The sequence below is a fragment of the Spea bombifrons genome, chromosome 3 (assembly GCF_027358695.1).
Source record: "Spea bombifrons isolate aSpeBom1 chromosome 3, aSpeBom1.2.pri, whole genome shotgun sequence".
NCBI classification, from domain to species: Eukaryota; Metazoa; Chordata; class Amphibia; order Anura; family Pelobatidae; genus Spea; species Spea bombifrons.
Genome location: NC_071089.1, coordinates 297738 through 321365, shown reverse-complemented (window position 1 = coordinate 321365; position 23628 = coordinate 297738). Strand labels below are relative to the sequence as shown.

General features: G+C 58.5%; 2 protein-coding genes across 2 annotated transcripts; both read right to left on the bottom strand.

The window, feature by feature from the left end:
• Positions 1 to 2500: 2500 nt before the first annotated feature.
• SRF (serum response factor) lies at positions 2501 to 9821 on the bottom strand. The gene is made up of 7 exons (XM_053459745.1): positions 9263 to 9821; positions 7407 to 7673; positions 5631 to 5859; positions 4284 to 4394; positions 3995 to 4177; positions 3849 to 3925; positions 2501 to 3023 (listed from the first exon to the last, which is right to left on the bottom strand). Exons 1-7 carry the CDS (start codon positions 9707 to 9709, stop codon positions 2928 to 2930), a joined length of 1410 nt encoding a protein of 469 aa, XP_053315720.1. The 5' UTR covers positions 9710 to 9821; the 3' UTR covers positions 2501 to 2927.
• A 1778-nt stretch (positions 9822 to 11599) lies between these two features.
• Positions 11600 to 21468, bottom strand: PTK7 (protein tyrosine kinase 7 (inactive)). Its single transcript, XM_053458535.1, has 20 exons — positions 21331 to 21468; positions 17908 to 18195; positions 17643 to 17745; positions 17316 to 17506; positions 16619 to 16772; positions 16354 to 16484; positions 15973 to 16239; positions 15657 to 15835; positions 15264 to 15399; positions 14936 to 15055; positions 14511 to 14660; positions 14280 to 14430; positions 14053 to 14180; positions 13738 to 13935; positions 13499 to 13627; positions 13143 to 13375; positions 12986 to 13066; positions 12693 to 12844; positions 12270 to 12448; positions 11600 to 12179 (listed from the first exon to the last, which is right to left on the bottom strand). The coding sequence occupies exons 1-20, from the start codon at positions 21368 to 21370 to the stop codon at positions 12019 to 12021; spliced, it is 3171 nt and encodes a 1056-aa protein (XP_053314510.1). The 5' UTR covers positions 21371 to 21468; the 3' UTR covers positions 11600 to 12018.
• Between the last annotated feature and the right edge of the window lie 2160 nt (positions 21469 to 23628).

Here is a 23628-nt window from a genome sequence, read left to right as displayed (position 1 = left end):
AATGTATAGATAAAGCAGCGAGCCGGCCCCTGTATAATGTATAGATAAATCAGCGATCCGGCCCCCTGTATAATGCATAGATAAATCAGTGACCGGCCCCTGTATAATGTATAGATAAATCAGTGACCGGCCCCTGTATAATGTATAGATAAATCAGTGACCGGCCCCCTGTATAATGTATAGATAAATCAGCGAGCCGGCCCCTGTATAATGTATAGATAAATCAGTGACCGGCCCCCTGTATAATGTATAGATAAATCAGTGACCGGCCCCCTGTATAATGTATAGATAAATCAGCGAGCCGGCCCCTGTATAATGTATAGATAAAGCAGCGAGCCGGCCCCTGTATAATGTATAGATAAATCAGCGAGCCGGCCCCCTGTATAATGTATAGATAAATCAGCGAGCCGGCCCCTGTATAATGTATAGATAAAGCAGCGAGCCGGCCCCTGTATAATGTATAGATAAATCAGCGATCCGGCCCCCTGTATAATGCATAGATAAATCAGTGACCGGCCCCTGTATAATGTATAGATAAATCAGTGACCGGCCCCTGTATAATGTATAGACAAATCAGTGACCGGCCCCTGTATAATGTATAGATAAATCAGTGACCGGCCCCCTGTATAATGTATAGATAAATCAGCGAGCCGGCCCCTGTATAATGTATAGATAAATCAGTGACCGGCCCCCTGTATAATGTATAGATAAATCAGTGACCGGCCCCCTGTATAATGTATAGATAAATCAGCGAGCCGGCCCCTGTATAATGTATAGATAAATCAGTGACCGGCCCCCTGTATAATGTATAGATAAATCAGCGAGCCGGCCCCTGTATAATGTATAGATAAATCAGTGACCGGCCCCTGTATAATGTATAGATAAAGCAGCGAGCCGGCCCCTGTATAATGTATAGATAAATCAGCGATCCGGCCCCCTGTATAATGTATAGATAAATCAGCGAGCCGGCCCCTGTATAATGTATAGATAAATCAGTGACCGGCCCCCTGTATAATGTATAGATAAATCAGCGAGCCGGCCCCTGTATAATGTATAGATAAATCAGCGAGCCGGCCCCTGTATAATGTATAGATAAATCAGCGAGCCGGCCCCCTGTATAATGTATAGATAAATCAGCGAGCCGGCCCCTGTATAATGTATAGATAAATCAGTGACTGGCCCCCTGTATAATGTATAGATAAATCAGTGACTGGCCCCCTGTATAATGTATAGATAAATCAGTGACCGGCCCCCTGTATAATGTATAGATAAATCAGCGAGCCGGTCCATATTTGACGCGGAAGCAAAATGTGCACAAAATGATACATTTATTGAAAGTTTTTTGTAGAAAAGGCGGGTTCTGTACACGGAAACAAATCCACTCCACACGGCAAAAAACTCGGAGGCACCGGCGCATCACACGACGGCCCGGGAGCCGCAGACAGCCGCCCCGCGCATGCGCAGACACCGGGGGCCGGGGGTAAAGGGCACCAGAAGCACTTCCTTAACGAGCCTTTCCTACGATTTCATTGAAGACATCAACAAACGTAATATAATGCGGGGGGGGGGATAAGACCCCCGGCGGCCCAAGAGCTTTTCATATCCTGACCCGGGCAGCTCAGTAAAAAATGATGAAGCCACCTGAGCTAAAGCAGGAGAGCCAGAAATCCCACTGCGAGTGGCCAGGTGACATCTGTGATTTTCGTATTCCTGCCTGATGCTTCGGGGGGCAATTCCTTATTTACCTGCCCCCCCCATCACTTTGGCATCAAATATGGGGTCTTATGGAGCATTTACCCCCTCGGACAGCAGAGCCAAAGAAGCCCGCTGTATAACTAAATCAGGGAGCCCTGTATAATGTATAGATAAATCAGCGAGCCGGCCCCTTTATGACAGTTCATTCCTCCCTGAATGAGGGTCTGGCGCTGACTGGGGGGCTTTCCACGCCAAGTAGGACTCCTGGCTGATGTGCCCCGGCTGAGGGTAATGTGATTGAGGGGGGGGCACGGGAAGGCACTCTTCTGTGAAATAGCAGCAATTACTTACTCCAATGGCAGCCCCGGGGCATGGGGGAGAGGAGGGGGGGCTGTAGTACCCCCGGCAGGGCAGATAGAGGGTGAGGCAGCAGTTGGTGGGAGGGCAGCGGGTAAACATCAGTCTATAAGATTATTAAAGGGTTAAAAGACACTGCAGGCTGGCCGTTTGTTCAAATTCACACCTGAAAAGTAAAACAAATCTCTGGTGGGCCCAGGGTCCGGGGGCCAGAAAGGGCCGGTGGCTTCAGGCACCGGCAGGAGGAACCCACGGAGCCGAGCAGCCGCTGCGTTAAGGGAAGAGAGAGCATCGCTGCGGGGAGTTAGATTACCACGGAGCTCCCACCGGAGGAGACGGCCCCCCGGCCACAAACGGCCCCGGATGATAACGCGACTCCGCCAGGCAAGGGTTAAATAACCGTTTAGTGCAGAATATGGGGGGGGGGGACCCACAAAAGTCATCCAGACACAAAAATACTGAAGAAAAAAAAAACATTTAGAAAAATAAAGGCTTCTTCTCTGGGAGGCAGATCCGCCCCGCTGCGGCCATCAACTGCCCCCGCCGCGGGGTAACAGAGTGGGTAACTCCTCCGTGGCACACGCAGGTAACGCCAGACCGCCGCAGGGTGCGAGGAACCGGTACAGACTACTTCAGTGCATGCGATACCCCGTTCTTACCCCCAGCACATACCCCTTAATCTTTTACTTCAGCAGAACGGCCCCTGCCTGGGGCCACAATACCGAGCCGGGGGTAATAAAGCCGCGTTCTTCGCCGTTCTCAGAAATGGTAAAAACCAAGAGGTTTGAAGAAAAAAAAATAGTGAAAAAGGCAACAATAAATAAGTGTCAGAGTCTGCAAAGCGCGGGCTTCCTCTGCTGGGCGGCCGCTCCACGTCAGTCACTTTTACTGTTGTGTGCAGAGTCCAGATTAACCACCTGCAGCTCTGTTAGGTTACTGCTCCCGCCGGACTGCTGGCCGATCACCGCCATCTGCACGGAGAGAGACACACATGAACCGCACACGCGTGTGACACCCCATCACGGAACACGTTACACGCAACTGAGCCACGGAGGGCAGAACTTACACCCCTCCCACTAATCCTTCTATGTGTCCTGCGCCCCCCCGGTCTCTCTCTTGGCCCCAGCTCCGCCCCCAGGGGTCTCTCTCTTGGCACCCGCTCTGACCCCCCCCAGTGTCTCTCTTGGCCCCCCGCTCTGACCCCCCGCAGTCTCTCTCTTGGCCCCCGCTCTGACCCCCCGCAGTCTCTCTTGGCCCCCGCTCTGCCCCCCGCAGTCTCTCTCTCTTGGCCCCCGCTCTGCCCCCCGCAGTCTCTCTCTCTTGGCCCCCGCTCTGACCCCCCGCAGTCTCTCTCGGCCCCCGCTCTGACCCCCCGCAGTCTCTCTCGGCCCCCGCTCTGCCCCCCGCAGTCTCTCTCGGCCCCCGCTCTGCCCCCCGCAGTCTCTCTCGGCCCCCGCTCTGCCCCCCGCAGTCTCTCTCGGCCCCCGCTCTGCCCCCCGCAGTCTCTCTCTCGGCCCCCGCTCTGACCCCCCGCAGTCTCTCTCTTGGCCCCCGCTCTGACCCCCCGCAGTCTCTCTCGGCCCCCGCTCTGACCCCCCGCAGTCTCTCTCGGCCCCCGCTCTGACCCCCCGCAGTCTCTCTCGGCCCCCGCTCTGCCCCCCGCAGTCTCTCTCTTGGCCCCCGCTCTGCCCCCCGCAGTCTCTCTCTTGGCCCCCGCTCTGCCCCCCGCAGTCTCTCTCTTGGCCCCCGCTCTGACCCCCCGCAGTCTCTCTCTTGGCCCCCGCTCTACCACTCACCTGATGGAGCTGTACGGCAGACACGGGGATCTGGACGGTACCGGGCGGCGCCGTGAGAAACACCTGCTGGACACCCCCTGCCGGAAAGAGACAGGTTAGCGGGGGTCGGGGAGGAATAAAGGCAAGGAGGGGCCCGTGGCACTTACCCTGCTCCTGGGAGTGCGACACCTGCATGGACTGGGCGGAGGAGAAGGCGTTGAGCACGGCGAGGCTCCCGTCGGTCAGACCCTGCGTGGGAGCGTACATCACCGCGTGGGGGCTGGGGTACATCATGTGGCCGCTCACCGTGGTCGGCACCGACGAGGTCATGATGGCCGTGGGCAGCGTCACTAACGTGCGCAGATAAGAAGGGGGACATGTCACAAGACGCGGGGCTATAAATACCCCCCACAGCGGGCAAAAGAAGCCCTTCACCCGCCAGCCGCGGCCCCTCACCTGTCCCACCGGACGACGTCTGCACCAGCTCCGCGCTGCTGTCGCTGGACGGGGACGCCTGCGCGGCCGGATGCACCTGAATGGCTTGGACTTGCTGTGCCATGGCCCCCCCTGCAGAGACGACACACGAGGGCCGTTACCGGACGACGGGCAAAACCCCACAAACCTGTCTCTGATTAACCCCGCGTACGGAAGGTGACCGCCGCGGCGGACCACGTTACTAAACCCGCCACGCACCGCGAAAGGGGGGGCTTTTAACGTGTTTATTAACGATCTCCCGCTGCCGGCACAAAGTGTGGGCTGGCCAGTGGGGAGTGGGGGGGGCGTGTTTATTACACGTATGTTAGGTGTGAATTTACCGCTCCTGGTATTCGTCACTAGACCCCCCCCCCCCCGAGTACAATGATACCCCTCATGCACGGGTTTGCCGGGTGTTTGGGGTTAAAAGGCCACGTTTTGGGAAGTCGCTCCGATTTCCCCATCAAAGCGTTCATTTTATAAATGAGACAATCCTCGGGTTTCTGAAACACTTTTATTTTAACTCTTTCTGTGCCGGGATTCTTGGGAGGATGAATAATAAACTTTATTTCCTTTTTGTTTTTTTACTGGATGCTTCCTCTCATGATGACATCACCGCATAATTATTTTTAAACGTTACCACATTTTTTTTTTAGCTATTTTAATTTCCCCCCCATTTTGTTAACTTATATTTTTAAACCCCATTGTGATTAGAAAGCTGGGCTCCATTGACTCGCAGGTTGGCTCCAGAGTTCTCAGGAGGGTCTGGAGAGACGGCCATCGTGGCAGAGCGGTCACGGCGCGTCGTAGATCACTTTCTAAACTTGTTTAATGCCGTGGCGTACCAGGCACGTCATTAGTCGTCAACCGACCATTTTTACGTGACGCTCCAGGCACGTCATTAGTCGTGAACCGACCATTTTTACGTGACGCTCCAGGCACGTCATTAGTCGTCAACCGACCATTTTTACGTGACGCTCCAGGCACGTCATTAGTCGTCAACCGACCATTTTTACGTGACGCTACAGGCACGTCATTAGTCATTAAGGGGTTAAACGGTCTCTCCAGCGAGAAGATTTAGACTTTGTGCACAATGCCAGTCAGCAGCCGCACAGCCAATCACATGTTGTCATGTATAGAACGGGGGATGGGCACAAGGGAAGAGGATATCACCTGCTGGACTGCTGGGAGAGGGGGTTCTATCAGATACCCCGCATGCCTCCACAAGGGGTAAAAGCTGGACATACAGGGGTATAAATAACGGAATGTTTACAGCTTCCCGGGCCCGGGGGCCACACCGGCCCCCACATCCACCACAAAAGAACTCACCGGACATGAGCGTGAAGCCCGTGGGCAGCTGCATCAATCCCCCGGAGCTCATGGCGCTGCCTTCTGTTTTCAGGACGGTTCCGTTGGCGCTGCTCACGGGGGCCAAGTAGTTGGTGATGGGGAAGGACTGGCCACTGCTGACCTGCATGGACGTGGACGTGGTGGGGGCCGTCTGAATGCTGGACGTGCCAGGAAGGTTGGCCACGGTAAACGCCGGCTTCAGAGAGTCCTGGAGAGCAGAACAGAGATGCTCAGATTGTGGCCGAGGAGGCGTGGAGAGCGCCGGGGGCCGGGTAACAATAACCCATCAAAGCTAACCGGTGCCAGGCCTGCCACGTCTACTAAAACCACAGAACGGGGAGAGAAACACAAACTGAACAAACAGCGGCACCTCCCCCTCACACACTGCGACACGGATACACCACGCCAGCCTCCCCCTCACACACTGCGACACGGATACACCACGCCAGCCTCCCCCTCACACACTACTACACCACGCAACAAATACACAGTGCCAGCCACCCCCTCACACTACTACACCGCGCCACGGATACACCACGCCAGCCTCCCCCTCACACACTGCTACACAAATACACAGTGCCAGCCACCCCCTCACACACTACTACACTGCGCCACGGATACACCACGCCAGCCTCCCCCTCACACACTGCGACACCGCGCCAGCCTCCCCCTCACACACTGCGCCACAAATACACCGCGCCACGGATACACCACGCCAGCTTCACACACTGCAACACCGTGCCACAAATACACCGTGCCAGCCTCCCCCGGCGGAGGGCGAGGAGCAGAGTGGAGGGGGGGGCAGCAGGGCAGAATTAGAAGCAGCACGTGATTAGGGGACACCGTGTCCTCTGTCTCCATCTCTGACCCTCTCACACGTGGTGCAGTCAGCCCCCTCCACACCAGAGACCGTAACACTGGCTGTCTCACAGCAGACTCTCTTCCGGCATCCACCAGCATGACGCGGACCCGTCCACAACTCGGGGGCCACCACGCATTTCACCGGAAACAGTCCCGCCGCACATTTAATATTTAGCCTTTTATATAAAGGCGGCTTTTCGTGGAATTGTCCTTTAACCAAAACCCACGTTTGGCTCTAGTTGCCCCCAACATTCGGAGTCCCACACACGACCATCGCTAGCCCCACGGATGGGGTCGGAGGGGAGGAGAGCCCCCGGATGGGGTAAGAGAGCCCCCGGATGGGGTAGGAGTGGAGGAGAGCCCCCGGATGGGGTAGGAGAGCCCCCGGATGGGGTAGGAGAGCCCCCGGATGGGGTAGGAGGGGAGGAGAGCCCCCGGATGGGGTAGGAGTGGAGGAGAGCCCCCGGATGGGGTAGGAGGGGAGGAGAGCCCACGGGAGAGACTGTCAGACACTCCCCCCCCCCATACAGAGACAGCTGCATCTTATAAGGAATGCGGCCGGCGAGCCAGAGCCAGCGAGACGTCGCCTTATAAGGTCATGGAAGCCGAGGAGCGCAAACTTATCAATGAGAGGTGAGAGAGAGCGAGCGCAGCTGCCCCGTGACACCTGCCCCTCCACCCACCCGCCCCACAGATCCCCCCGCCCCTCCCCCAAACACAACCTCCAATTACCCCGGCCCTGCCCCCAAACATATGGTTCTACAAGCCCTGGGTTCGGCCCTTGTCACAGGGGCGACAGCCTGCCAGCCACGGATGCGCATGACCCTCACCCCCTGTGCCACGAACCCGCATTCCCATCGCTCCCCGCGGCGCCACGGACCCCTCTCCCTGCACCTTGGTCTCTCCGCTGCTGTCAGACTCGGACACTTGGTAGGTGAGGTCGGTCTCCTCGAAGCCCGTGGCGCTCATGCGCTGGTCGGTGGACGGGTCGGAGCGTGGCGGGGAGTCCGGGGAGTTCAGACAGGTCTGGATCAGCGCCTTCCCCGTCTCGCTGGTTATCATCGGCTGCAGCTTCCGCGTGGCGAACGTGTAGACGTGGCCCGTTTCACTGGCAACCAGCAGAAGCACCTGCGTCCCGGTCAGCGTGGACAGTTCGTAGGCCTGGGGAGGAGAGCAGGGGTTACACGTCAGAGACACGCGTGACACATGTGACACATCCGGCCCGCACCAGGAACAACCAACGGCAAACACAGTATCCCTTAGATTGCAAGCTCACGCGCGAGGCCCTCTCCTGTTATGTACGTGGACACATGCAAGTTGTACAGCGCCACAGTATATGTGGCTCCAGAGACCGTAACCTAACACACGATGCCACGCACACACCACGCGGCCCACCGGCCGCGTCACCCCCAATACTGCCAACGTCTGTGACAACCCAGGGCGCCACGATGGGGGGTGCGGCATTGTGCATTCATCTACCCCGCGTGGCACCTGTGCTGCTGCAGAGCTTTACGCCGCTAACAGTGACCCCTGCGCCGCAGTGACAGAGCGTGGCCCGTCCGGACTCAGAGCCCACGTAGAAAGCAGCTGCCTGGCACCAGACATCGAGAGGTCAGAGGTCACAAGCAAGACCACCCACAACAGCGACAGATATCACGGCTGGAGGCGGCCACGGAAACCGTCATACGGCACTTTGGGCACAATATGGGGGGGGGGAGCAGCGGGCACCGTCAGGGGGTTCGTGGTACAGGGTACAATCTGCATGCAGGGTACCGAACGCGCTTCTCACACCTCGTTTCAAGCACGTGCCCCACGGGTCTCCATCATAACACTTTGGCTGAAGGGGGGGGTTTGGAGGGAGACCAGGTCAGAACCACGTGGGCGAAGCATGGGTTAATACGCCCGTTACATTTATTCCTCCCTGCCTGTTGCGATATATAACAGTACAGAGTATACAGACAGAGCCAGGGGCTTTTAACCCTCGGCTGCCGGATTTCTTACAGCACCCCGCCAGTAAAGTGCAAGCTCTACAGACGAGGACTGTATACTCTGCCCTCCTTCCACGAGCCCCCCAAATAACCAATAACCCCGGCCCCCGTACCTGTGATGCGGGGGCCACAGAGCGGGAAAAATCAAGACAGGCGGAGCGCCACTGACACCCTCCTTACCCGAGACCCAGGGGCCACAGACCCGACGCCCGCAAACACCAGACGGAGGGCAAAGAAAAAGGAGCCCAACTTCACAAGCAGAAACTCCGGTCCAGTGCGGCTGCCGCCACGCAGGGAGCTGAGAGGGTGGTAGATAAGTGTAACAGCCTCCCAGCAGAGGTGGTAGAGGGTAATACAGTAAGGGGATTAAATATGCATGGGCTAGACATACGCTCCTGAAGAAGAAACGGGCGAGGAGACAGGGCTGATCAGCTGTTACCCATGTGGCCTTGGGCTGGAGCGGGCACCAGGCAGAGGTGGTACACAGGGCACGTGAAAACCTCCGCTCAGGGCCACTCATAACATTGCAGAGATGCCAGTTTTGCCCCAAACTGCCCATCCCCCACATCAAACCCCAAACAGATTGTAAGCTCCGGGGGTAACGGGCGAGCGAGCTTCGGTGCTGCATCAATAGACAAAAAGCGAGACGTGACGGTGCCGCGGGGACCGCACATCGGGAAGTTTACCGCGAGAGCTGCGCCGGTTCCCATAGTAACCGGTAGGAATCCCTCCCCCGGGGAGTCCCCTTTTGCCCCCGCTCACCTTCTTCATGATGCCGGTCTTCCGCTTGCTGAACGTCGTGTACCTCCGGAGCTTGTTATCGATAAACTCCATCTTGATCTTGACTCTGCCCCGGGTTTTCTTGCCGGGTTTGGCCCCAGACACTGCCCCGGTGGCCCCGGTATATGCACCGGGCCCCGGCACGCCGGTCTCCGGGACTCCCAGGTCTAGCTCGGTTAGGCTGCGTTTCACGCCGCGGGATACGGCGGGCGGATCGTCGTCATCCCCGGAGTCAGAGGTGGCTTCGCTGCCGCTGTACATGGCCTGACCGGGGACCACTTCATACCGGGGGCCCATCCCGCCCGGAGCCGGAGCTCGGCCCCGACTAGGAGACGCTCCGTTACCAGCTCTGCGGGGTAAGCCGAGCCCGGAGCTGCGACCCAGCGAGGAGCCGTTTCCCGGGGAAGCCCCGGCCTGACTCGGCAACATCAGCCCAAGCCCCTGAGCCTCTGACTGACACTAAAGGCGGCCCTGCGCGCTCTCTACCCCGGCTCAGTACCGCACGGCCATAGGGTGCCCCCGAATCTGCCCCCTCACTCTACCCTTAAGATTCCCCCGAATCTGCCCCCTCACTCTACCCTTAAGATTCCCCCGAATCTGCCCCCTCACTCTATCCTTAGGATCCCCCCCGAATCTGCCCCCTCACTCTACCCTTAGGATCCCCCCGAATCTGCCCCTCACTCTACCGCCAGAGCAGCGCCGGAACTACCTCAAGAATACCCCGGATCTGTCCCCTCAAGTTTAAGCCCCTCCAAACACTACCCCCCAAACTACCCCCGGATGTACCCTTCTCTCACACGCCAAGCCCCCTGTAATCCGTGCGGAGCAGCCCCGGTTCTCGGGTCCGTGCTCCGTGGTCCCGGCTTCCCCGCGAACTCTGGCTCAGCCAATCACATTCCGAGCCGCCTCACTCCCTTACGCATTACAGCCCGTGAAGCCGTATCCTTCCGCACGGGACCGAGCTACTTCCTGTGTGACCGCTGTCACTGGCGGCGCGGCGGATGGATCACGGTGAAGCGATCAGTGTTTGGAACTATTTCCTACCATATAAAGCGAACCGATGTTTCCTTTTATGGAAAAGCCTGTCCTTATATGGTGAGTCACCGCTGCGCCCTCTGATTGGTCGTCGATAGGAGGCGAGCTCGACCCCCACTGGCCGAAAAAAGAAAGAGGGCGGACTTCTCTCTGACGTCACTGTACAGCTGTCTAGTCTTAAGGAGACAGGAGGCACATTGTGGATGTTCTATCCTGACACACATGTGCTCATATAAACTGCCCCAGCGTGGGGTATGAAGCGCCACTCGCACTCCCAACCACTGGGACCAGGGCATATCCTCACCCCCACCCACCTACCTACCTACCTACCCAACCCAAGCGCAGGGACCGGGGCATATCCTCACCCCCACCCTGCCAACCGACCCAACCCAAGCGCAGGAACCGGGGCATTTCCTCACCCCCACCTACCTACCCACCCAACCCAAGCGCAAGGACCGGGGCATATCCTCACCCCGCCCCCCAAACCACGGGCAGGGACCGGGGCATATCCTCACCCAACCCAAGCGCAGGGACCGGGGAATATCCTCACCCCACCCCCACCCTACCCAAGCGCAGGGACCGGGGCATTTTCCCACGTGTGGTGAGAACACTTTATTTAGTTGCAAAAGGATTAAACTGAGCAGGTGGAACAGCAGCTTTAAATCCAAACAGGAAGGGACATCTGAACCCAACAAGTGCCGTTAACTAATTCCTGCCCCTGCACGGCCCTTTCTGGTAAACAGCGCGTCACGCAACAACTATATATAAATAAAAAAAATGTCTTTCCTTTATTAGGTGGAACTTAAAGAAAAGCACAGCTCGGGCCCTACTGGGGGGGCCAAACCTAAAAAAATAGAAAAACTGTAACCAAAAACACACATTTATAAAAATACAAAACCGGAAAAACAAAAACAAAAAAAAGACGCCAAAAAACACAAATCTGTGTTCTCGTGGAACGTATTAAGGCCGAGGAGTCCCACCAGCCACGGGGGTCCTTCATCAAACAGGCACTTTGTGTGGAAGACGAGACACGGCACTCATTATACACACGGCTAGCACCGCCCCCGCGGAGCGCTCCCTGGGAGGAGAGCGGTTAATGTCCGCTGGTGTCGCGGCGGGAGCCACGTGGAGTCCTGTAAACGTATGCTGTAGTGATTAAGGCCATGCGAAGGGTTAAATGATAGCGTGATCGCAGGAGGGGCCGAAGTCTTGTCCTTTACATCTGATTCTGTGCGGGGCAGCTGCCGGAGGAACCGTCGGTATCACCCCCCCCCCCCGGGGGGGGGGATAGTTCACCGCAGAATACCCCGTATATTGTGCTTATGATTAGACGATAAAACATTCATGATTCGGGGGGCCACGGAAATGCCCCGAGAATGAAGCCGGCGTCCGTACCGATCCACGCCAGCGGGCGTTAAAGAGACAGTACCAATAAATACTTAGCGTGTAGGAAACGTAACATTAGTGTTGGGGGCGGATTCCTCCGGATGTACATGTAACACGTGTGACGGGGAAGGGGAACGGGGTCCGCTTGGGCTTTGTGTGACGCAGGATAGCGACGGTACGTAGGGACTGGTTGCTGCACACAGCGAGGGTAACTCCAGGTGCCAAAGGGACCCTAAGCTGGGCTGGCACTTTGTTCCGGAAGGGCCGCTCCCTGAGGCGGAGGCTGTGCTCGATCCCAGCGCCCGCTGCCGCCACCCTCAGATCTTGCCGTCTGAGGGGCCGTCTTTGAGCGTGTTGACGATGTCACTGAAGGAGGGCCGGTCCTTGGGGCTGGGGGCCCAGCAGCGCTGCATTAGTTTGTAAATCCTGGAGGAGCAGCCGTCAGGAGCGGGAAGCTTCAGGGAGCCGCTCTGTAACCCTGCAACAAGAAGCAGGAGTCACGACAAAAACGCCAGCGCCAGAGAGCCGGCCGGTGGGCGCCAGAGCTTGTGCTATGAGCAGCGCATACCTGTCAAGACGTCATCATCGGGCATGGAGGTAAACGGCAGCTCCCCGTGGGTGAAGATCTCCCACATCAGCACCCCAAACGACCACACGTCCGATTTAGTGGAGAAGTCGTCTTCCTGCACCGCCTCGGGGGGCATCCATCGTAGCGGGACCCAGGCCTGGCGCAGGTGGTAGTACTCACTGCCGGGTCACACAAACGTAGGGATTACCACAACGCGGGGCAGGAGGATTAAAAAAAAAAAAAAAAAAAAAAAGGGGGTGTTCCTAGGGCATTTCAAGGGCAGATCTTTATATTCAGAGGGTATTGGGGTATCCTAACCACTTCCTGGCACAGCCGGCGTTTCTATTTCAGTCACCGGAACAGATGACACAATTTGCCCCCCGGGTACCATCAAACTGCCCCGTGCCTGTTACGTAGTCCTACCTGTTGTAGACATCCTTGCTCAGTCCCAGGGCAGACACCTTGACGAGCCGATGAGCGCTCACCAGGCAGTTGCGGGCAGCCAAGTCCTTGTGGATGAAGCGATTGTTGGACAAGTGCTCCATGCCCAGGGCCACCTGAGAGCAGAGGGACACCTGCAGGGGTGGAAATCCACATCAGTGTAAGAGAAACGAGGGCCGGGGGCTTCTAACCGGGGCCAGGAAGAGCCACCAAACATGGGAAGAGAAAGGGGGCGCAAACTAAACGGGGCGAACCGATGAGACACTTCCGCTCACCTTGTGCTTGGAGCTCAGAGGATGAGTCTTCTGCTTCTCATCTTTGCTCTTGGAGATTCGCAGGAACTGCTTCAGGTCTCCCTGAGAAGATAAAAGAACTTTGACTTCTCTGGCACCAAGGCCACCAGCCTCGGAAGCCACGGACCGGAACACTCACCAAGTCCACGTACTCCAGGATCATGTAATAGGGCTCAGCGTCCCGGCACTGCCCTATCAAGCGCACGACGTTGGCGTGATTGAGCTTAGCGAACATGTCCAGCTCTCGCCTGAAGCCCAGCTGGAGCTGCTCGTCGCGTGTCTGCAGAGCCTTCACCAGGACTATGGCTTCGCCCGCCTCGGAATCCACACCCTGAGCCTTCGCTAGGAACACCTCTCCGAATTCACCACGACCTACGGAGAGACCCCGACAGCGTGAGAGAGGTCTCCACGGCGGAGAAGAGTGGCTGGTAGCCACCGACGGCGGTCAAAAAGAGGTCCAAGGTCCGAAGCTTACGCCGCGCCGTCTGCACATACCCAGCGTGGTGATGGGGTGAAGGCTGCCACGTGGGAAATTCGTCTTGTCCCCACTAAGCCGTTTGCTCCCCAGGGTGATGAGCGGGACTTCCTCCTGGATCTCCGCCGTGTTCTGCAGCACCGCGCTCCCTGAGGACAGAAAAACCTTCAGGAACCCGAAAAAAAAAAAAAAAAAAAACCCTCGAGTCCGACTCCCGGGACACGCGGAGGAGCCACGCGCACCGGCTCCGTCTTCTCACCGTTCAGACACTCCATCTCCGGTTCCTCCCCCTCGCGCTTGGCCTGTCTCTTGGCCTTCCGCCGCTTCTTGCAGTAGAACATGAGGCCGAGGACGATGATGATGTAGGCCACGGCCGCCCCCACCGACAGTCCAATGGTCTGGATCATCTTGTACGGGGTGTGAGGGTCCTGCTCCCTCGTGTCTCCCAGGGGCTTCTCTGAAGTCCAAAAACACACATTTATTCAGCAAACGCAGGCAGCCCCCCAAAACCTCACACCTTTTTACTTTAACCCCTGCATGGCCAGTCCTGTAAGGCCCGACGGACATTCCTTACCGACGACGTAAAGGAAGGAGTCCCTGTGCTGGATGTTGCAGACGTTCCCGGCGATGCAGGTGTATTTCCCAGAATCCTCGCTGGTAACGTGGAATATCACCAGCGATCCATTCGGCATTACCTGAATCCTGAAACACAAGAGCCGCCGTCAGCGGGACAGACAGCGGGTACGGGGGGCACACAATGGGGCTGATGGAAAAGCCCCCTGGGGCATCACAGGCTCTCACCGGGAATGTGACTTGCTGGCCTCCAGCATCCCCTCCCTGCTTCTCCACTGGACGTGCGGAGCGGGGTCCCCCAGGGCCTGGCAGTGCAGGATGGCGGCGTGGCCCTGGTACACCGTGGTGTTCTCGGGGACGATCTTGAAGCTGATGTAGACTGGAATACCAGGAAAGGGTCACGTTAACCATCCGGCCACCGCCACCACCACGTAGACAGACAGACGGACGGAGACTCACCCGCCACGGTGATGTTCACTGCCGCCTGTATCTCCCCCTGCTGGCTGTTGGAGGCGATGCAGGTGTAGCTCCCCGCATCTGTGCGGCTGACACGGCTAAAGCGCAAGAGACCGGTGGCAGACTCCACGTGAGCCGGTAAAAGGCTCCCATCTAAGGAAGAAGGGCAGGAGTGTGGGAGGTAAGGGTTAACCCCAATGGTGAGATAAAGGGATGAAGCTGCAGCTACCCGGGACGTCCACCCAGCGAAGATTATCCCCAGTGAGGCCACACGTGTCTCTTCGTGGTTTTACAGATCTTTTATATACTAGGATACACTGCCTCCCTTGATACCCCTCTACTAACGGCCCTTTATACCCCAACAGCCTGTGAGGGGCTTCAGGCGCCATAACATCTGAAATAGTAACCCCCCCCGACGCGATACCGACCTGCTTTAACCCACCGAATGGTGGGCTTCTGGCGGCCCGTGGCAGAGCACGGCACGGCCCCCTCTTTATCGAGCTCCAGGCACTGCAGCGGCTGCGGGGGAGGCGTGAACTTTAAATTCTCTGCAACGAAAAGGACGGCTTCCCGTCAGAGGTGGGATTCTGGGATGGGGGGCCACAGAGGAACAAGGGGCCACGTTCACTTTACGTTTATCTTTACCATAGAGCCATTACAACAGGGGAGGAAAAATTAAACAATCAGACATACTGGCCGCGCACTTTCCGCCATACCGTATTGCCTCTAATACTCGCTCCCAGGCCGATGACTTACCCTGTACATGTACCCGCGCCTGTGCCTCAATGCTGCCCGCGAGGGTCGTGCTCACACATTTATACACGGTACCGTCATACACCTCCACGTTAATAATTCTCAGAGTCCCATTGGGGAAGACCTCGAAGCGGTAATCCTGCAACAAAACAAGACGGGGTTAAAGAGATTCCCCTGGAAATAATTACATATAGAATCCCCCCCACACGGGGCTTTGGTATGCTCCAATGTACCTGTTGCCTTCACAGGGAGCCAGCAATGGCAGAACTTCGGTCCAATATATCAGGATGTGCTAGGGGTGACCCCTTCCCCTAAATACCCCATTAGGCAGCCCCGAGGGCCACTATCCCGCATGAAGCACGAAAGCGAAGCGGGAGCAGGCAGACCACCACTCACCTGCAGGGGGGCCGCCGTGGCGGGAAGCCCATGCGGACGGATGATCTTAGACATGGAGAACCCGTTGCGGTACCAGGTCACGGTGGGCTCCGAGGACGCACGGCTGAGGCAGTGGAGGAAGCCGGATTTGCCTTCCTCCATGTCGGTGTCTCGAGGCTTTTCTACCCACTCCGGCGGAGCTGCGAGAGAAGAGCGAGGAGGTTAAACACGCCGAGAACCGGAGGGGAGACCGGAAGTTACATCATCACACGGGAGCTCCGCGGGAGGGCACTGGGGGGAGTAACGGGGGTAACAGAGGCCTCTACGTGCCACGTACTCGCTACCGTGATGTGCAGCTTCTGCTTGCGCTCCCCGGCGCGGTTGGCGGCGTGGCAGGTGTACGTGCCGGTATCTGCCTCCTCTATGGGGCTGAATACAAGCTCCTCGCTATCCTGGTAGACCCGGCCCTCATTGGGGACCCTCTGTCCATCCTTCTCCCACCAGACCGTTGGAGGAGGGAGGCCACGCGGTGGGTCACAGGTAACCCGCTGGATGGTGTCCGCGATGAGGACCCTCGGTGTAAGCGGCCGCATGTCTTCGATTTCTGGGGAGGATGAAGCAGAAGAGACGGTTCAGGGGGGGCTGAGGGGCAGAGGGGAGGAGAGCGTCGGCCGGCAGTGGGCGACCGGCGGGGTTAGGATGGCGCCGCTTTTCTTACTTGCCAGGCGTAGCGAGGCTTTGAGGACGGCCGGCTTCCCACGAACCCCAGTCCCAACACAGCGATAGACGCCGGGCCGGCGTGGCCTCTCGGAGCCGACCAGCAGCGACCCGTTCTGGAACACGGTGACCCTGCAACAAGACGAGACGGGGCAAAAGAGCCTACAGTGAGCACCTGGGGTGGGGGAGGAGAAAGAAGAGTGGGTCTAGTCAGGTGGGGCAGTATAGAGAGGGGCAGCATCTGGCCCGTAGGATATTCCACTCACCGGCTCTTGTTGGTCAGGGGGGAGTCCTCATCGTCAAACCACCACTCCAGGGTCGGGGGCGGCGTGGCCGTGAACTGGCAGTGGAACACGGCATCCTCGTTTCGATTCACAATCTGATCCTCAGGGGTCACTACGGCCCGGGGGAAGCTCTCGTCTGCAACAGGGGGCAGAAACAGAAGGTGAGAAGGTCCTGGTCCCAGGAGCTTACAATCTGAAGGATGCAGAAGGGGGGGTTCACAGAAGGGGAAACTATTTGCACCGGGCTGCTGATATGACTGGCCGGGGGGCATCTGACATCAGGCGTGGGGGAGAGGAGGGTGGCCGCAGGGCAGAAGCTGCCGTCACACAAGATCAGGTCTCATTGCGCTGCGTGGGACCGACGCGTGGCTGCGGCAGGAGCTTCGCTCTCGTGGCAGGATCACACGTGGTCTGCTCTCCCTCCCGTCTCCATGGATCTCACCTGAATGCAGCAAACGGTCATGCTGGGGGAAGGGCAGTGCGATGCAAGGCAAAGGCAACCAAGTCAACTGCCCTCAAACGTGGCATCTACCGCACAACGCCGCTGCCAGGCATACGGCCTCCGGCGGGACGCGGTCTTCTAACGGCTACCGAGGAGAGTAACAGCAACACAGGCGGCCCCGCGCAGATAAGCGGGGCCCTGAGCCGCCCCATCGACCCCCCCCGACCTGTCTCTCACCGGTTATGGCGAGCGTGAAGTTGCGGTTGCTGCAGACGGTGCCCACGGCGTTCTGCGCACAGCAGTAATACTCGCCACTGTCATCCGGCTCTGCGCTGCGCAGGGTGAGCGTCCGCTCCTTGTTGCTGAAGGTGTAAGAGCGGCCGCCGTCCGACAGATGAATCCCGTCCCTGAACCACTGGTAGCCGGGGCTGTGAGAGACAGACACGTCACAAGGAAAGGGTTAACAGACCACTAAATGCCACGGAGCTCAGGGCTCAGGGGCCCCGACACTCAGCGAGATCGTTAAACGCACACGCAGACATCCGGCCCTCCCAGGCCCCTTACCGTGGGTGTCCGTCGATGTGACAGCGCAGCGTGACCGCCGACGAGCTCTGGATGTCGGAGGCAGAGGCCGGGTGCTGCAGGCTGACCCCTCCGCTCTCTATCCCTGCAAGAGAAGAGCGAGCGCATCAGGACGTGGCCCCGGGCTACAAACGCATTCTACACGTGGCCCCGGGCTCTACTACTAGCACCACCCACCCCGCTCCTGGCCAGCCCCCCGCCACCTCCCCCAGCGCGATCCCGCTCCCCCCCATGCCCGCCAACTCACATTTAATGTTGAAGGAGGCGTTGGCGCTCCTGCCCTCCTCGTCGGCCCTCTGTGCCACGCACTGGAAGGTCCCGGCGTCCAGCCGTCTGTCCACGGCGGTGAAGGTCAGGCTGCTGCCCTCCTGGTACCTGCGGTCCGTGTCGCTCACCGCCACCCCGTTGTGCAGCCACCGGAAGCGGACCCCCGCCGGGTCGTCCACCTCGCAGCGCAGGAAGGCGCTCCGTCCGTGTAAGGCGTCCTGCGACGACGGGTGTTTGGTGAAGATGATGGCGGCGTGGGCGCAGACGGCTGCGGGGACACGAGAAAAGCCACGTTATTTCATGCACCGCAAAACCAGCCACGTGCAGCAAAACGCAGCCGCGCCTGCAACGAGCGCATTATTCCACCCCGACGGAAATTACTGCAATCTGCCCCCCCCAGCATATACCCAAGGATCGGGGGGGGGTAACAGAAGCCGCTCCGGGGCTATAAATACAGCGATGACCTCACCGAGCAGGAAGGGACATGAATAATTTACAGGATCCATTAAATGCCTTAAACAGCCAATCCAGAGACGGGGCGGGCAGTCTGGGGGTCCGGGGCCCCAACACACCACCAGAAACACGGCTCCCGGGAAAGGCGTGATGCCAACACGTATGTGAATTTACAAACGCGGCACACGCGCCAACGCCAACCAGAGAGGAGGCAGCCTTTCTGCGGGGCCACGTCACGCATGCAGCCAATGAGCGGACAAGCGGACCCCGATACCAGACCCCCGGCTCCTCGCATTTAAACTGGCTCCGGAAACTGAAGCCTCAACGGGCCACTGCTGGCTCTGGATCGGCTCCTGATTAACGGGAGAAACCGTTCATACAGCAAAGTACCCCACACGGGGGCTGAAATCCAGAGCGTGTCCCCGCAGCGGCCCCCCCCACAGTACCAGACACCCGGCCGATCCAAGCGAGGCCAGTGAGGGCCGTAACCACCGTCCCACAGCCAGGGGGCAAAAGCGGAGATGCCGTCTTACCGCCGGGGGAACGGGGAGAGCAGCCACAAGGCACGTTCACTACCGGCCGTGCCGTTTGCCCCCCAGACCCATGGGGCAGATACGGGGGCAGCCGGAAGCATCCGCCCAGCAGCTATTTTCAGCAGCATTAAATATTCAGAGAGCTTTCCATCAGCGGGGAGCGGCACGGAGGGCCGGAGGTGGGGTGGCCAGACAGATGGGGGCACAGGGCCGGCAGGACGGGGAGGGGGCGCAGCGTGAAGGGCTGGCAGGACAAGGAAAGAGGGGAAGGGGTGGCCGGTCTAAAAAGTCCCCTCCGTCTAAAGCATGTCCTGCATCTACCCGGCTCGGGGCAAAAGGCACGGCTCTGGGGCAAAACCCAACATCTGCACCAAACACAGAAAACGCCGTGGCCCCCAGACGGGCATCTACCAAGGGAACGGCATTCAGGTAATGCACTGCGGGGCAAACGGCAGGAGGGGGGGTCTTCTAATGAGAAGCATGATCCAGACCTTGTTCAGAAATGGGCCCCTGATAGGCTGTTGCCATAGAAACTGAAAAAGCTTAAAAGTACCTGTTTCTCTTGGGGTGAGAATAACGGGACAGCTCTGCGAACCCTGCCCCCCCCCGCAGCCACAGACCCCCTGCAGACCCTGCACCCCCCTCGTGCAGCCACAGACCCCCTGCAGACCCTGCCCCCCCCACAGCAGAACTACCCCCCTGCAGACCCTGCCCCCAGCCATGCTGCCACAGATCCCAGTAGCAACCACCCAGTTGAATGGGGGGCCAAAATGGACACTGACATTCACATCCATCCTGTGCTATTGATCTGTGGCTGGAAACGCCCATCAATATCCAGGCGCGGATCATGCGCAGCCACCCCGCTGTATACCGGTCCCGAGTACCACAGCCTCTGCTGGCTGTCCACGGGGGCCAATCCTAATTACATGCCTAGCAGATTAAGGGCCAATTCCCTCCAGCGCAGCGAATCAGGAAACAACCTGGGATTGCTGAGCCCCGCCCACACGGTCTCCAGACACCGCACTTGCGCGCCACATCGGGCCCCAGGTCACATGACGACACAAAACGTTAAGAACCATTAAACATGAAGTTACAGAAAACCAAACGCAGGCGGAGGCAGCCGGGGCGAGGGGTATCAGGCAGACGCCATACTGCGCAGGACACCACCCTGACCACACAATCTGCCACGAGAGCAGCGCATCGAATGTGGCACAGCATGGCATCGAGGGAGACCAAACTGCACTGGGGGGAGCAATAAAGAGTTCAGCCTTTAATCCTAATTTAGGTTTACTTCACAGAAAGGGTGGTAGATAAGTGGAACAGCCGCGGAGTAGAAGTGGTAAAGGGTAATACAGTGAGGGGATTAAACATGCATGGGATAGAGATATGGCTCCTGAATCTAAGACGAGACCAACGACCAAAGTTTGACATTACAGGGGCCGCCGACCAGCAGAGACCCCCAGGAAGCCCCATCTGCAAACACACAACGAGCTCCACAACAATCACTCCTCTGATCCGGCACTCAGCAGGCGGCTGGCGGAACCGGAGAGTCACGCACCCTGGTAACCCAACTCCTGCAGTGCCCCGGGTGAGAGGCGGGCCGGGTAATCTGCATAACAAAGAACACTGAACAGGGGCCAAGTGGGGGAGACCCCCCTCCCTGCACCTCTCCCCCACAGCACCACGGGAGCCTCCCCTGCACCTCTACCCACACTCCTCACCACAGAAGCCCCCTGCACCTCCCCTTCTTCCCACAACCACAGGAGCCCCCTCCCTCCTCAGGAGCTCCCTCAGCTCTCCCCCCCTCCCATCAAACAGCCCTCTATGTCCAAAACTTCACATACCTTCCTACACCGGAACTACAACAGCCCCCACTTCAAAACACTGTGCCCCCGACGCCAGAGACCCCCTTCCCGGCCATTAATACCTAATCCAGGCCCCCCATCCGCACACTGCCCTCCTGCCCCAGCCCCCCTCTCCACACACTGCCCTCCTGCCCCAGCCCCCCTCTCCACACACTGCCCTCCTGCCCTAGCCCCCCTCTCCACACACTGCCCTCCTGCCCTAGCCCCCCTCTCCACACACTGCCCTCCTGCCCTAGCCCCCCTCTCTCCGAACACTGCCCTCCTGCCCTAGCCCCCCTCTCTCCGCACACTGCCCTCCTGCCCTAGCCCCCCTCTCTCCGCACACTGCCCTCCTGCCCTAGCCCCCTCACCGCACACTGCCCTCCTGCCCAAGCCCCCCTCTCCGCACACTGCCCTCCTGCCCTAGCCCCCCTCTCCGCACACTGCCCTCCTGCCCTAGCCCCCCTCTCCGCACACTGCCCTCCTGCCCTAGCCCCCCTCTCCGCACACTGCCCTCCTGCCCTAGCCCCCCTCTCCGCACACTGCCCTCCTGCCCTAGGCCCCCTCGCTCACCGGTAAGCAGGGCCAGCGCGGGGACGCGGCTCCGGATCATGCTGGGTCCGGGAGGCTCGGTGCCGAGTTCGCTCTTTATGCCGCCGCTCTACCCCCGAGCTCCCCGCACTCTATGGTGCACAACTCCACACATTCACCAGGCTCCTCCCCTTCGCAGAAGGAGGCGGGGCTGTCTCACAGAGGCGTGGTGACGCGAGAAAAGGGCAGGACGCGCGCGGCCATCTTTAATCCGGGCGAGAGCGTGACGTTTATACGCTACCGCTATGTGTTAATGGGGCAAAGCTCTGATTTGTTGAGACAGAAAAACGCGCCGGGCACTGGGCATACCTTTGGCAAATTACCTGAGGGTCGTGAATGTATCCTTTACAGCCAATAATACCCGGTGATTCCGCTACAGAGATTACCATCCCTGCTTAGTTTGTCACTGTTTGCCTCATGCCCCCCTCTCCTCCTCTTCTGTCCCCTTCACTTTTACCCCTCTTTTCTAGGAGGTGAGAATGTTTGCTGGGTATGAGGGGATCGCAGGGTTCTACAGCCCCAAAAGCCCCGATAATGTGTATAGAAACATCAGGAAACGACTTTATAAATTAAATAAACCCCATTATTCTTCGAAATGCCCCGCTCAGTTACACCATAGGGCATAAAGTTAGGATGAAGCCCCATCACGCCCCTTTGCGTGTGTGTGTGCGTGCGTGTGTGTGGGGGGGTTGTGTCACTGGCAGATGCCGTCAGAATGTTTTCATCAGCAACACAGAAGACGTCACATCTCCCAGGGTCTCTATGTCCACCCCGTGGTCCATCCCGTGGTCCATCGCTTACCCACATAGTTAATCTTTCTCTATCATCCAGAACTAACAGCCTTCAAGCTCTAATCACACCCATCCTAAAAAATCCTTCCTCCCATCGGTCTCCCCAACTACCGGCCGTCTCTCTGCTTCCTTTTACCTCCACGTAGTTTGAGCTGATTGCGGGGGATCTCCTCACTCCTCTCCTCCAATTCCCTCCTCGACCCTCAAACCCCTTCACTCCCTAACGGCTCTAGCGCTGGTCTCTGTCACAGCGAACGGCCGCGTCTCCTTCTGATCGTCCCGGATCTCTCTGCCGCTTCTCATTCCGTTCATCGCTTTCTTCTCCAGGCTCTCCTCGGGATTTCCTCATATCTGTCTCACCGCTCCTTCTCAGCTTCTCTGGCGAGACATCATCGCCCCTTCCCCTTCCGGTTGGCGGCCCCCAAGGTTCAGTCCTCGGCCCTCTGCTCTTCTCTCTTTACACTTCATCTCTTGGCAAACGAATCAACTCATTTGGCCTTCAGTATCATCTCTATGCAGATGACACCCGAATCCACCCGTCTGCCCCGGTCTCTGCGTCTCTCACGTCCGGTATTACCAGCTGCTTGTCTATTTCTTCATGGATGTCACATCGCCACGTGAAACTTAATCTCTCTAAAACTGAACTCATTATCTTCCCTCCATCTCCACTCCAGAACCTGAATTCTCTATCACCATTAACAACACGACTATCTCTCCTACTAACCAGGCCCGATGCCTCGGGGTCATCCTCGACTCAAACCTCTCCTTCATCCCTCACCAGATCCTGCCGCTTGCACCTAAAAAACATCTCTCTGCCGGCTCCTCACCCGAGAAGTTGCCCCCCCCCCACCCCCCACCCAATGCTGCTCCCCCCCCCGGGACATGACCCCCTCCTCCAATGCTGCGCTCTACCCCCCCGGGACGTGACCCCCTTCTGCAATGCTGTGCCCCCCCCACCCAATGTTGCTCTCCGCCCCGGGACCTGACCCCCCTCCCCAATGCTGCTTTTTGCCCCCGGGACCTGCCCCCCTCCCCAATGCTGCTTTTTGCCCCCGGGACCTGCCCCCCCTCCCCAATGCTGCACTCTCACCCCCGGGACCCCCCAATGCTGCACTCTCACCCCCAGGACCTGGCCCCAATCCCCAATGCTGCACTCTCACCCCCGGGACCCCCCAATGCTGCACTCTCACCCCCAGGACCTGGCCCCAATCCCCAATGCTGCACTCTCACCCCTGGGACCCCCCCATGCTGCACTCTCACCCCCAGGACCTGGCCCCAATCCCCAATGCTGCACTCTCACCCCCGGGACCCCCCCATGCTGCACTCTCACCCCCAGGACCTGGCCTCCCTCCCCAATGCTGCCCCCCCCCCCAGTTTTTCACAATCGAGACGCTGAAGACAGGTTTTCAGATTCTTTATTTCCTGAGATAAAATCAGAATGATGTCACACGACACAGACAGACACAAGGCAACGTATGGAGCTTACATA

What these genes read in the sequence shown, in the direction of transcription:
- SRF (XM_053459745.1), bottom strand. Translation starts at nt 9,709, where the DNA reads ATGTTGCCGAGTCAGGCCGGGGCTTCCCCGGGAAACGGCTCCTCGCTG. An exon ending in GGGCTTCACGCTCATGTCCG is followed by an intron (nt 4,395 to 5,630) that starts GTGAGTTCTTTT and finishes TCGTCTCTGCAG; the next exon opens with GGGGGGCCATGGCACAGCAA. An exon ending in CTGCCGTACAGCTCCATCAG is followed by an intron (nt 3,024 to 3,848) that starts GTGAGTGGTAGA and finishes CTCTCCGTGCAG; the next exon opens with ATGGCGGTGATCGGCCAGCA.
- PTK7 (XM_053458535.1), bottom strand. Translation starts at nt 21,370, where the DNA reads ATGATCCGGAGCCGCGTCCCCGCGCTGGCCCTGCTTACCG. An exon ending in CCCCTGACCAACAAGAGCCG is followed by an intron (nt 16,485 to 16,618) that starts GTGAGTGGAATA and finishes GTCTTGTTGCAG; the next exon opens with GGTCACCGTGTTCCAGAACG. An exon ending in TCACCCCATCACCACGCTGG is followed by an intron (nt 13,376 to 13,498) that starts GTATGTGCAGAC and finishes GTCTCTCCGTAG; the next exon opens with GTCGTGGTGAATTCGGAGAG.